Genomic DNA, 14,365 nt, shown 5'->3' on the forward strand with positions numbered 1-14,365 from the left:
ATATCGAACTCTTACCCAAAAATGAGCACGTAGACGATTGTTACTATTCAACATGTTCAATTTGGAAAGACAATTCCGATGGTTTGGCAGCACCAAACTATCTGATGGTCATGGCATGTTTGTTTTGATAGTAATTAATGAAGCGGTCTTAGATCTAGCTGTGAAACAAGAGTCAACTTCTCCTCTTCAGCTTCCAATGCAAGGCAAGCATTTGACGTCCAATTAATTGCTTTTGGCTGGTGCGACGTAAACAATTAATTAAATACCATGCACTATGACCACATCAACATCATGTGAAATGCACATCTTCATCATTTTCAAGCAGACGTTCGAATGAGGTCATTTGTTGAAAATGGAAAATCTAAATTCACATGGAAAAAAACTTTCATGGAGATGGAAATATTCATCCAATGGAAATTGGAAAATATTTCATGGAAGTGGAAAGATATAAAATATAAACATACCTGCTAAAAACATTTCTTCTCGTGTTAATTGTAGTGCATTCCTAGCTATGCATGCATAGTTCCCCGCATCTCGTATCCGTAACTTTTTTATTCGCACTGTTGAGCCTCGCCTGCAAAAAAGAAACGTGTTTCAAAATTAGTATGGGATTATGAAACTAACGTCCATAGTATCAAGCAACTCAAAGAAACAAACCTATTCTTAAAACCTCAAAATTGAATAAGATTTCATTAAAGTATGATAAGTGATTTGACAGTTAAAGGGACAACTTGGGCCTTGGATTAACCTAGCCATGAGGATAATGTGCCAACTTGACACCATGCGCCGCCACTTGTAGTATGCCGTTCTGATAATGATTTTCACCAGTGTTGGAGGGCAGTTTGGGTGTCTGCCTTGCGAATTTCAGGCAGGCTAAGGTTACACCCCGTTCTACTGCATTCTTTATTGCAGTTCATAGAGTTTTCATTAATCCTGTTTGGAGAAGATGCGGTCCTGCTGGAAGCCATTTTTTACAAAACAACGACATATCTTGTGCCTAAGTTGGCCAGCTAAGGGTGGCACTGATAGAACTCTATCAATTTCCTGGCCAAAAACTTTTTTGAAAGAAAATATTTGTTTGGCAACAATTTGATTTGAAAACGTTATCATCTTCAGAGATAATTTTAATTAGAATATCTCATTTGAATGAAAAAAGTATCAACTTTCAATGTTTGGATAAATAACATGATGAAATCCAGACTTCAATTTTTTCTTCATAAGATTGATTCAGTGATTAATATTGCTTGGATAAAATCGGCTGACGTTGATGAATTTCAAAGCATCATTCCCTTTATTATTAGCACCATTAGCTGTACAGGGTGTTCACAAAAGATGCTATTGCAAAGGAAGCCAATATTCACTGAAAAAGAGGACATCATATTCCTGCTTCACATCAAACAGTTCAAGATGTTACACAAGCCTGTATCCCACAACCAAAAACAAAAACTGAATTGATTTTAAACGGCCAAGCCAATAATAAAATTCCGGAAAACATTCTTAGACTGCATGTCAACAATGAAACTGTTAGAAAAGATCAGCAAACTCCTATAAATGTCGAGCATGGCAGAACCATACCAATTAAGTGCAACACAGTTGAGAAACGTGGCCATTTTTCATTAGTCTGCGTTCTTCATTGATTACATGTCAGAGAGCATGTCCAAGTGATCACCACTTGGGCCACTCATCTCTGTTTGAATGAGACTGCCATCACATACCATCGCGAGGAAATCATTAACACACAGCGTACAGTCTTATATGAGGCATGATCGCACCGGATCGACGCAAAGACGGGATGGGAAGAAGTGTCGACATGGCAAGGACTGAATAAATTCAAATGCTAATGAAAATGTAAGCAATAGCACTTTTAGTAGAGTACAACAGTCCTGTCTCAAAGTGGTCTATATTCACTCTCCGGCCTGATCCAAAAACCTATCTGGAGAAAGTAAGGAGCCTACACTTTGGTCTATTTTATTGATCTTAGTTATGGCAAACCCTTGCTTTGTTCTGAGCCCTGAATTGTCTCTGCCCATGCAGTATTTAGATTTACATGTATTTTCAAACATAATATCATTAAAAAAACATTGATTGATAAAAATTTTGCATCAAGTTGTGGCTCTTCAGAAGTGGCAATTCAGAGTTTCAGTTCTAAAATATAAACATAGGTGGCATTGGCCACAACCCAACTTGTTCACCTGCGGAACTTTTTTTCAACGGTTTTTCCTCCAAGCCCCAACGAACCGCGAAAGATAAAAATGCCTATTCATTCATTTCACCTGTAACACTGAAATGAAACTGGGGTAGTTAAAAAGCATGCCTCAATTAATTTGGAAGACTAGCAAAAAAGCTTATATACCTCAATTAATTTGGATGACTAGCAAAAGTTACTGTCCGACCCTGGGAGTAAATGAGTTGAAAATGACACCTATTTGCAAATCTGTTTCAAGAGGATGAGCAATGAAAAAGGGATGCTTGTCGCTTTCTTTTCATTCTTTCAACCTCTGCAGGTGGAAATGATTGTTATCAACATACAATCAAGCTTCAAGCACTTTTTTAATCCGCTTAGTAGTAGGCCAGTATTGTCATTGATTCACTGAAGGAACACTCTCATATTACTTCATTTCTAAATCATTAACCAATAAAAAGTCAAAATACTCTATCTAAAACAAACAGTTTCTGTGAGGTACCAGTTGTCTTGTAACTTGTTTTTGTACATGACTAGTGGAATTGCCAAGACATACTCTACCATAATGATTGATAACATCTACATTCAATTTTGATATTAAAAGAAAAAGTTTAAAAATCTACCACAGTTATAATTTACCGTTTATCTACAAGATTGAGACAAGGACAATGTCAGCCTCCTCACATATCACCCTTCACCTCACAAACATGATTATGACAGTGGCTACAGATTTTAGCGCAACTGAATGATATTAAAAGAGGATGGTTATGGGTGCATGATGCATGTACAATCCCATGCAACAAGTGGATGGATGGTCAGAGGCAAAGCTTGCCTGATGGTTGCATGTTGGGCCTACAGCCCCATCTGTCAGCAGGATGAAAGCTTGGACAATGTTGGATCGAAAAGGTTCATGAAGGCAAAATGGCTTGGTTGTCAACTCTCAAACTTAATCACCAGTTTGCATGCTGAGATCGCAATCAATATTTTGACAGTGGCTTCTTTGTCAACCCAAATCTGCCAACAGTGGTGCTCACTGTTTTCGAGTAATCTCTTGAAAGTGCCACAAGAAACTGGAGAAATTCAAAATCCTTCAACCCCAATACAAGCACAGTGCTGGAAATAGACATAAGTGTGTAACATACTCTTTTGAGTCTGATTTTAGGACTTTTTACAAATGGAACCGGATGAATTGAAAGCAAAGCAGCTACCATGTCACGCCGACTTACCCTTCTGTCAATATTTCAACATGGTCATCAACCTTTTCACTGAGTGGTTTAAGAAGAGAGGAGACAATGAGAGACAAGGGAAGGGAGATAGAGATGAGAGAATGTCCTTAAAAGAAAAACACTTGACTAGTGGCACTACAGCACCCTATAGTTACATTCTGGGCCCTCTCTATGCTCAACTATGGGCCAATTTTCAACCATTGTCAACTTCGGGCCCTGCCTATGCTCAACTATGGGCCAATGTTAAACCATTGTCAACTTTGGGCCCTGCCTATGCTCAACTATGGGCCAATTTTCAACAATTGTCAACTTTGGGCCCTGCCTATGTGATCAACTATGAGACAATCTAAACCACTCTAAACTTTGAATAACACCTTTTGTTATCTAACAACCCCTCAGTTTTAAGCTAACTCTGAATGAAATATAATGTCAAGCAAATGAGAACCAAACTTTAGTTTTAGTTTTAGAGCTAAGCAGTTTCGTAAAAAGGAGCAGCTTTTTGTTGAAATTTAAATGTCTCAAATATCTTAACACATCAAGTCAGTTATAGACTTTAATGCTGTGTTAATGGCGCTGCCTAAGGAAAGATCTTTTGCATTCCCTTTTTAAACCCTTGCCTAGGACAAGCGATCAGCTAGCTGAATATAGTCAAGGCAAAGGTCACAACAATAGGATGACCTTGACCTAACTGCCATCGAATGACCTTGACCTGACCTTGATAGGATGACCTCGTACTGTTTTAGCCGGGAATGCAACTTCAATCAGGAAGGGGGAAAGCAACATAACTCATGATTTAATTAAGCAGAAAACCAGAAAAATGTAGTGACACCTTACCTTGTATTTCTTATTAAAACACCTTTCCGCTTTTTTAGCACCTTCCCATTTTTGGCCCAGCTAATTAAAGGTTTAGGGTAACCTTTCACCCGGCACTTGATTCTGACACTTTCACCTTCCTCTATGATAATGTCCTCTATGGGCTTAATTTCTGGAGGCTTTGCTGCAAAGAGAAAGGAAGAATATGCTTAGTATCAAACTGACTCAATATAATGGTGTCAATAGCTGATAAACTAGAACCATTTAAGGTATAGACAGACAGAGGACACTTGTTGCATCTGAAGACTTTCATCGCAAATTGAGACACATCCACTTCTGCCATTCTGAAAATAACTATTATAAAATTATTTGAGAGAAAATATTGCTCATGATATACAGTATGAGGAGAAAAAATGGATTTAAATCCCTTTATTATAGTTAATGGTAAATGCTACAGCTAAATTGGAACCCTATGGACATCAACACACATGGTTAGCTATTATTGGCAATAACGTGATACCATGACTTGGTAAATTCACTCTCTAATACAGCAACAACAATCCACAACAACATTGGTGACAGTGGACATCTCTTATCTCGATTGGCCAGCTTCACCCAGGTGCGGAAAACAGCCCTGACCACTCTAGCCTGACCGCGGCCCATTCTCATCAACACTAACAAGATAAACACATACCCTGATATTGCCTAGTTGAATTATCATTGCACACTGTCTCGCTCCATCTCATCTTGGCCAAGTCTAACCTTGCAATGTCCAAGGGATTCTGAATTTGGTCCGGCAATGCTTTTGCTCTCGACTATTTTACTTTGACCAATTTATTCAGTTGCAAGGTATTTCCTTTCTTTTTGAATTATTTCTTTTTCTTTTATTTGTTCATTCACTATTGACCAAAATGTTTATAATTTATTTATTTCTTTATATACATATTTATACTTTATCACCAATGTTGGCAGGACATCCTCTTTATTAGAGGCATGTATTTATATTTTTTGTATATTTTGGACTTTCTTTTTTTCCACACTTCCCTTTCATTTGGAAAGGTCTGATATATTTGTACAAATAGAATAATATCCCAACTGACGTTATTCTCATATCTGACGATGTCAACAACAAGGAAAGGCTCGAGAAAAAAGTCCAATGATGCTGAAAGGCAACCTCAATATTGAATATAATCGCTGAGTTGCGAGGGAGGAAAAGGAATGTAAAATCTATATTGACAAAAATAACCCAGAACTTTTGAAATGTCACAAGATATAATCTTAGCTTTGATATGCTCATTCCCAAAGCGAAGACGCGAATATATTCTCCACTAATCTAACGTTGATCTTTACTCTTTACAAAATACTGACGCTTGGCCCGTTTTTGAAGTTAAAATAGCCAAGATTGATATTGCCGCAAAATGCCACCGCATCTGCAATAGGCCTGCATGACGTATCAAAAGTAAAGGTACTTAGAAATAGATATATCAAAACAATTTTATCAGGATATATGATGTAATATTGCTGTAGAAAGAATGTTTGAGAGATCTTAACCTTAATTTAGCTGTTGTCAAATGTCTAGAGGCCGTCCAATTATTTCTGATGCAACTAACTACATATTTGGCAATGTGTTTTCGAAGGAATAACAACATACAAAGGAAGTGATAACTTATCTGAACCCTATGTCATCTGGGTTGTCTCTTTGGGCTAAGGTTGTCTTCATAGCGTGCTACTTATACTTCTGCTTATGCTTGTAGATGTGGCGCTAGCAATCCAACATGCTAAATGTGACCTTGCTGATTTATCTCATGTCAAGGTCAAAGGTGAAGGACAAGCAACAATAGTGAAAATATACTAGTGATAAGCTGGTATACAGTGAAACATCCCTTAGCAGACACCTCTCTATTAAGGACAATCTCTCTAAGGACACTAGGTTTGGTCCAAAATTGGTTGTTTCCATTCAATTTGACATCTTTAAACAGGACACCTCTCTATAAAGGACAGCACTTGTCAGTCCCGAGGGTGTCCTTAATAGAGAGGTTCTACTGTCTTAGACAAATTTTCTCTATCTGCCACAGTCCAAACCAAACTTCGCAGAATTCATATTGGATCATACCACCTCTTCTTATACCATTAATTGCCAACTGAAGAACTACTATATAATACAAATCACCTTTAATTGCTTCCACTACAAAGGAGAGCGAAGTGTATATCTATATCTAGATACACTCGCTCCTATCATTGCCTATATATTATTGGCGCCAATTACTTGCCGGGGAAAGGTAACCAGACGAAGCTGCCTCACACAGAATCCAAAGGTGAACTTTCAGCAGAGGAAGTTCATGATATAAAGAACAAGTGTTGTCTTTTCATTGATACAACCTGTACTATAGCAAAAGAGAGACTGGTGACAGGGAATTATACCATCTTTGTTATCAAAGCAGTCGCTTTGATTTAATGAATACACAAAAGCAATCTGTAAACAAACATCACCAGTATTAGCAAAAATTCATAAGCCAGGACAATTTTGGGTCTTAGCCCTGTCAGTTGTTTACATGTTCTTTGGCATCTTAAATCGCGTTCATGAACTAACTAATCCCTATGTATTATATGACATTCTTTCAGCAAAGAATCTTATCCGAGACTCACAGAATCTAATCCCAGACTCGCGCAGATTCTAATCCCGGACTCGCGCACAATCACTGTGCATTGCTGCAGCAGACTGCCACCCGCCATAACAGACAACCTTTAACATTTGGGACGACTTTAGAGATTTCTGGTTGGAATGAACGATCGTAGCTAGAGTAATCTATAAGGTTAACGCATGTAGATCGAATCTGATTGGCAGTCGCAATGGCAGCAATAGAAATAGATTCCAAAAGATGAAGATAAGCCGGATTGAAGTTCTAGTATTCTTAATGCCGAACTGTCAATAAAATACTGGCTCTGTTATTCCTAGTTTTCGAAGTGGGCTGCATCAGGGACCATCTATTGCACTAGTCATGCCGATTCACCATCTTCATTTTGTATTCAGTCACCACTAACATGACTTAAAAACAGCTCCATAAAAAAAGAAACACAAAAATCGTTTTCATCTCCATTAAAGCCCCTTCATCACTTGCAAAAAACAGCTAATAGGAGCCAGCCTCCCCAACGTAATATTTTCAACAAGATTCTGGATATATACTAGCAAAGAACATTCTTCCTGATGAAATGCATCACAAACCGCCAAGGAATAAACATCCTCTTAAAAGTACAAGTGGGACCTGAAAGGAAAATATGCTTTTTGCAGATGTTTTGAAAAAATGTTGGATTATCAAAGTACATCATCTCGTGAAAGCCATTTCAAACAGTCAAACTTGTTTGTGACTGATCCAACTTTGATGTCGTTTTCCTCTTAGAAGGAACGAGCAGGATGACAACAGTTCAGAGAGTTCCGTGACATAAGCTTACTCATCTTTTTGAATGACCTTTCTTTGGTCAAGAAAGATCTACACAAAGTGACTACAAGAACTTGAGTTGTTAAATTTGAGTGGTATTTTTAAAGATATCAACAGCACCAATGACAGCTAGAGGTATTTAACATGTTTTGGGCAGTATAGACAACATTCCTTCACAGACAACTGCACTAACATATCAGCACCTCCCTCCATTGACAAATGGAATGATCTCGTTATAGTTCTCGGCAGACGTCAATAGTAGTATAGTTTATATCATCATAAAGACAACAGCAGGCTGTGGCATCTCATTTGCTAGGTAGCATGGGGCAATCGATGCGCTACAGTCACTCATGAAGGTCATTGTAATGAGACCTTAAGGTACTTTACAAGGCCATCGTCAGTGAGATGTAGCTCAAGGAGCTAAACCAGGCCATTGTAATGAGACCTTCACAAGCTTAACAAGGCCATTGACAATAGTTGCTTTTACACGAGGACGGTTCTAGCCCTCCTTACCTCGAGCCACTTGAAGCCGGATCACCTGTAACTGGTTTTGCGCTGTCTACACGGAGACGGATCAAATCGCCGGCCCCAGGTCAGTTCAGGCCACTTAAACCACAAACCCGTCGCATGGTGGCGCATGTGACTCTTCTTTCGGTGGAGGTTTGAAAGTTGCATTTTGGTACTGCTGTAATTTGCGCACTACTCGATTTTAGTACCGTGCGCAAAGTGACTCGAGGCCAGATCGGTTCTACACAAGAGATTAAGCGTCTTGAAGTGGCTCCAACCCGCCTCAAGTGACTCGAGACTGCAGTGCTAACGCGCCTCGGGTCAGGTCACTTGGAGACGGTTCTGATTTTGTTCTACACGGTAAAAATTATCCTGACCCGCCTCGAGCTGGCTCGAAACCGGTTCCAACTGTCCTCGTGTAGAACGGGCTAGTGAGACCCTAAGCCTAAGGAGCTACACAAGTTCATTTTGTCTGTGGGAGGTTGTTGTTGTTGATTCCCTAAGGTGCTAGAAAACGTCATTGTTAGTGCGACGTTGAGGAGTCAAGGTCAACATTAAGCACATTACTTGCCAGCTCCTATTCATTAATTACATCAAAAGTTGGGAATACCAAGAAGGTCCTCTTTACCTAAATGCTGTTTTATCCTTTACTTGCTGTTTTTCTTCAGAAATCATTAGTAAGTTACGTTCACCGTTCGTGAACTGGCCAGAGGAAGAAATGGAACGCATCCAAACCACTTGGTCTGCAGTCAAGAAGATGAAGAAGCTTGACTCAGTGATAGACCACACCTGTTGATTATGGTAGAGGAAAGCCTGTAGTACATTCTACAGGAAACATAAGAGTTTTGCATTGGTTTTCTGGGGTAAACTTAACTTGAACCGGACAAGAGCTTTGGCAGACATGACAAAGGGGTTGTCTCAGGGTATATGAAATCAAGGTACAATTCATAGGTATGTCAAGAACATTTGTCTTGTGGTTAGGTAATTGCATGAGATGCTCCCCTGGCAGATGCCAGAGGATGGTGCTGTCCCCCAGGACAATGCTGCAGGTATGAACTCTAACACTGCAACGGTTGAACTGTCTGGCGCCATTCAACCCATCGCCCAAGTTACAAAACGTGTTCTTCTCTCCTGTCTATTTGAAAAACCTTGTTAATTCTGTTTAATAATTTGTGCACACCTGATCAGCGTTGCCGGCAGCTCAAGGAATATTGCTTTTGCTTGACTGTTTCTGCACAATGAGGAAATCTGCTCTGAAAGAACTGGTCTACCTGTCAAAACAACTCAAGAACTTGCCATCAATTTTATCTAACTAAGCGAGGAAGCAACAGGTGAGCTTGAATCCTATCTCTACCTGAACACATCAAGGTGTGCAGCTTCTCCCCACAACTTGATCCAGACAGTCTGATCTGCGCAGCAACCACCGCCAGGAATAAACAAGGTGTGAGGAATCAAAAGAAAAAGTAAAGAACCAAGTTTCGTGCGCTGAAGAAGGAGACATAATTAAACATTGACTAGACCAAGGTCTCAAAGAGAGATAGCAGATGCACTCGGAGTTATCGCGATCAGATTCCACGCTTCAGTCACTTGTTCATTCACAGTATAGTTTGTAGATCACGTGATACACTTTGTAGCTGACTTTGTGATGTCAAAATGAGCTGATAGATGCCTTGGAGATGTACCTTTACTTTCAAGAGCAACTGTCCTGGTTTTCTACTAAAGCCTAAGAGAAAATGATACCTGCATTCGTTTTGGCAGGGAGAATATCACTCTGCAACTCACAACCATGTCAGAAAGTACTTTACAAAAGGATTACCAAACTTGAAAGGTTAATGTTTTATCACATTCTAAATTTTAACCTTTTTTAGTCGTTTAGTACAGTCAAGAATATCTATATACATATTCTCTAATGGGAATCACAATTGTTGTAAGTCCTGCTTATTTTTTGAATGCCAGTATTATGAAAGTGCATCACACTTCAAACATCAGGGGAGTTTCACTGCATTTTTGCAGACAGGAACCAGGATGGTAAACTGTGGGGGAGGATGGCTATTGTGAGAAATCATGCCACACCTGAATACATCGAATATACTAATAACATTTTTTTTTATGCATAAGGTGCATTAGGTTAATAAAGTTTCACAATACCATAGCATACTTTTCATATATGCATAACTAGTGCCCGCAGTGGCATCAAAGCTTCCGCTAAGTTAGCACCAAGTGTCAGAGGTAATGGATTGCTAATGCTAGCTCAAGGAACAAGCCATGTAGGTCTAACTACCTAAGAGTAAAACAGGTGTGGGGCCCTAGGTCAGAGCAGGTAGACTAGAGAGCAACTTTACTGCAGCCATCGCCAAGTTTGAAACCTGTATTTTTGCAAACTTGCGTTGTCATTTCAAGCAATGTTTTGACAAGTGTCGGCTGGCAAAAAAGCAATATTTACACCAAGGCCGCCTACGTTTGCATCCCTGGGGATACACAGTTAAGAAATACTGGCGTTTTTTTAGCGGTAAGCATTAAACGGGAACTGGTATTGAACGGTAAAGCACAGTTTGAAGTATTATTAGCGGTAAGTTGAGAAGCAGAGAGGTGTTACTTTCAGAATAGGAGGCATATCATTGTTGTATTGAAATCTATCGACCGACTTCCCACACGACGAAAGCCGACTGGGGGACTAACTATAGGTCTATGAACTTTAAGGTCATGGTAAGAGACTATTATGTCTTCAGTGACATGATATTGCAATCAAGAGATGAATGCAATATGTGTCTAAGATGAGCAATTTAGTGTTCCATGCACTGTCAAACACCCCCTTTCATCACCGACTGAAGAGTTTTGTTGTTGTCACAGGAAAAAAGCTAGTCTGCTGGAGGCGGTGACAGATCAGTTAGCATAGCGTGTAACCTGTGAATACTCCAGTTTCACTATTCTAAGACCGGTGTGACAGCGGATATAGTCCCCCTTGAGTCATAGTCCGGTAGCATTGTATTTGACCAAATAAGCAGCATGATCTATTGTACCGCTAAACCTAACCAAAACATATAGCAATGCGGGCTATTGTTACACGGACTATCAGCCCTAGGACTACTATCCCCGCCACACCGGTTCTGAATATTCAATTCAAGCCGAATATTGACAATAAGCAATCTTAAGCCGAACAACGCCCTCAACCCATGTGTTGGTGTCAATGTACAATTCTAACATTGTCTAACTAGTGCACTGCAGTCAGGTGTATCCTGTATCCCCCCATTCCAAACTCATATCAGTTGCTCAAAAGAAAAATCTTCCGCAGTTTTGTAAACGCAAACATTGCATTCTTTGCCATTTTTTGCCTGACGCAATCTCCAGTGCAAGGGAGTATATTATATATACTTCTCGGGAAATATACGAGTAACCTTAACTCTTGGTATCTCGTAAACAGCACTATCTTCCAAAATTGCCTTCCATGTTTTTGCAAAGTGAAACTTTGTTCGGAAAGATGCAAGAGTTATTCCGAAAAAGAACCCCATTTTTTTTCTTTTTCTCGGGGATTTAACACCTGAGTTTTCAACTCCCTTGACCCCTATCTGACTAGGGGGGGGGGGACTGGGCCAGATGGTTTATCAGCCCTTGCATGTTGCTAGCAAGCAATAGCAGCTTTTTGCCATGCAAGCTTTTATTCAGATGCAAACAAATCTAGCCAATACTTAATCCAACAGACTATTTCCTTGCTCTCCTCCCCTGCAGGATTGATGCGCAGTGAAGGAGATTTTCTGACTTTACCAGTATTGATCGAAGTTTGGCAATCATTGTCATACATACTACTGACAGCAGACAACGATGTATTAATTACATTGCGATCGTCTGATTGATTTGATTCGCCTGGCTCAGAACCAATTATCAACCAGACAGTATGAGCATGTCAGCTGATCATATCAAGAAATGCCAAGAAGCTGGAACATCAACTCAAGGCAGATCTAATGTTTAGAAAGTTAATAATTTAATCTCAAACCATCAGAAAGTGGTCTCAAACTCTTTTACAATGTCTGTGGCTGGCATGAGTCAAGAGATGTTGTCATCAATCCTGGCCATGTTCCATAATAGTCCCAAATCAAAAATTCGAATTTGAATTGAAAATTTTCAATGACGCACTGAAATAAATTTCAACGTTCAAGACTACTTTCATTGCATTCGCTTACATAGTAACTGCACTTCTACCATGTTCATTTCAAATAAGGGGCCAACCAGTAGACACTTGTAAACAAGGCGCAAACGAATTTAGCCCTTAAAGAGTTAAAGCTAGAGATCCTCCAAGATTCATTACCCGAGTCAAAAAGTCCCATTCCTTTTGGTCCTAATGGGATTCGCAGCCGTAGAGGATCACATAAAAAGAGCTATTTGTTTGCAGCCCGGCTATTAGCTACCTACTGATGTGCAGGCATCTTATAATGCATTGTATTGATTGACAATAATCTGGAGTCATCGGTGTACATCAAAGAAGATTACAATTACATGGCAACATGACGACAGGCTTCCAGTTTCCATGCTCTGGTTTTGTGTTGTGATTAGCTGATCGAAGACCCTTTTCATGTTGAGATCAGATCAGAGATGTATTTGCCTCTAAGAGAAATGCTTGTCAATTGTTTCGAGATATCATATCAAAATGTACGTCTAATTATCTTTACAGAGGGTTCGACTCATGAAAGAATGCTGGCAATTAAACATCATCCTTCAGGGATGGTAGTAAGGAAAACTAATTTCGTAAATGTCGCCTCAAACATGCTAAAACATGCTGACAACCTTCACAGCAAAAGCTCTAATGTTTGCTCTAAATTCTTGAAACAACCCATCAGGTCAATACAGATCTATAGTCTTAGATTCTCACTATCACCATCACTTTATCCTCCCCCACAACCGACATCTCTATATAATACCAATCAGTGTCAATTTCCACTCCAGAATGGTTTCAGACGGTAAGCTTGATCAGGCAAAGGAAATCTTACAACAATCTTACCCTGACCTTCTGAAAGGTTGTGGGAGTCAATCTGTTACCGGGATTGAATTTGATAAATCCAATTGTCAGACACATGACCTGTATCATGAGCGACGGGCCTGAACTATTGGAATTACAGATATGATATCATGGATATGGATCACGTAAGGAAAAGTCTTCTCCAACTTCCTAGACTCGGTTTCGGGTTTCTAGCCACCCACAAAGAATTATGTAGACACTATCAGCTAACTTTATCATAGTTTGTCTAAGTCGTTTACAAAAGTTTCAACAAAAAACTGCCTACTTGCACTATTTCCACCAAATCGAAATATTATCGGTGAGCAGAAAGCACAAACTTTTAAAAGCACACCATAAACTGCCATAAGATACGAACAGGAAACTACGGCAACAAAATTATTACTTCTTCTTATAAATTTGAAGTCCTATTCAAATTACTTATATAAAATCTGTTGCCTGAGAAAGAAATATCATTAAGATTTCGAAAAAGCCCCACAGGGAAGATCGTTTTTTAAAGTCAAAGAAATGCGATTAGTAAAATGCGAAAAGGACTAACTCAATATATATATATATATATGTCGGATATCCGATATCCCATAAAATCCCATTTTAATAATGACATGGGACCAGCAGATATAATCAATAAAGTATTGAAATAAAGCAACAGTTGACCTTTTTGACTTATACATCAGAATTTTTGTGCAATATGTTTTCAAAATGTACCTTAAGGTAGACCAAAGGGAACCTGGGGGACTGTCGATCTAGAAAGGCTGGCACTAAAGCCAGCTGTGGCTTGAGTGAATTGACATGGTTTACACAGGACAGGGTTGGCTCTTTTGTCACCTCTGGTTGAAATCCTGGACATATCCTTGATGTTGCTGCAATTATCCCAACACTTGGTAATGGGAAGGCTTGTTTCTAGTTGCTATAGAATGCATAAATTCTTTCCCAAATCATTTTAAAAGGAAGATCCGCCCAAAACAACACCGGTAAATGACAAAATCTTCAATATACTATGTACATTTACCAATTCTTCAAGCAGCCAAATTTGCTTCTGGACCTTTATAACGGAACTCGGCCTTTGAATTGTGGTTTAGATACCTGCTTGTGCGTCATTCTCCAGAATACTTGATAGCGTTCCACAATATACATATCACAGCAATGAAGCTACCGTGTTACTGTCATTCGCCTATTTATTGGTTATTTGTTT

General features: G+C 39.3%; 1 protein-coding gene across 6 annotated transcripts in view; it reads right to left on the reverse strand.

Annotated features, from left to right (window-relative positions):
• The window catches only part of LOC135489190 (pro-neuregulin-1, membrane-bound isoform-like), a 101,531-nt gene that overhangs the window by 41,133 nt on the left and 46,033 nt on the right, over positions 1 to 14,365 (reverse strand). For 4 of the 6 annotated variants that reach the window (XM_064774463.1, XM_064774446.1, XM_064774428.1 and 1 more), the window contains exons 2-4: positions 4,243 to 4,405; positions 3,409 to 3,447; positions 465 to 574 (exon numbers count right to left, since the gene is read on the reverse strand). In XM_064774463.1, coding sequence (XP_064630533.1) covers positions 465 to 574; positions 3,409 to 3,447; positions 4,243 to 4,405 — 312 coding nt within the window. The remainder of the gene's footprint in view (positions 1 to 464; positions 575 to 3,408; positions 3,448 to 4,242; positions 4,406 to 14,365) is intronic. The other 2 variants (XM_064774454.1, XM_064774437.1) reach the window with 1 other exon arrangement.

The sequence above is a fragment of the Lineus longissimus genome, chromosome 1 (genome assembly GCF_910592395.1).
Source record: "Lineus longissimus chromosome 1, tnLinLong1.2, whole genome shotgun sequence".
NCBI lineage: Eukaryota > Metazoa > Nemertea > Pilidiophora > Heteronemertea > Lineidae > Lineus > Lineus longissimus.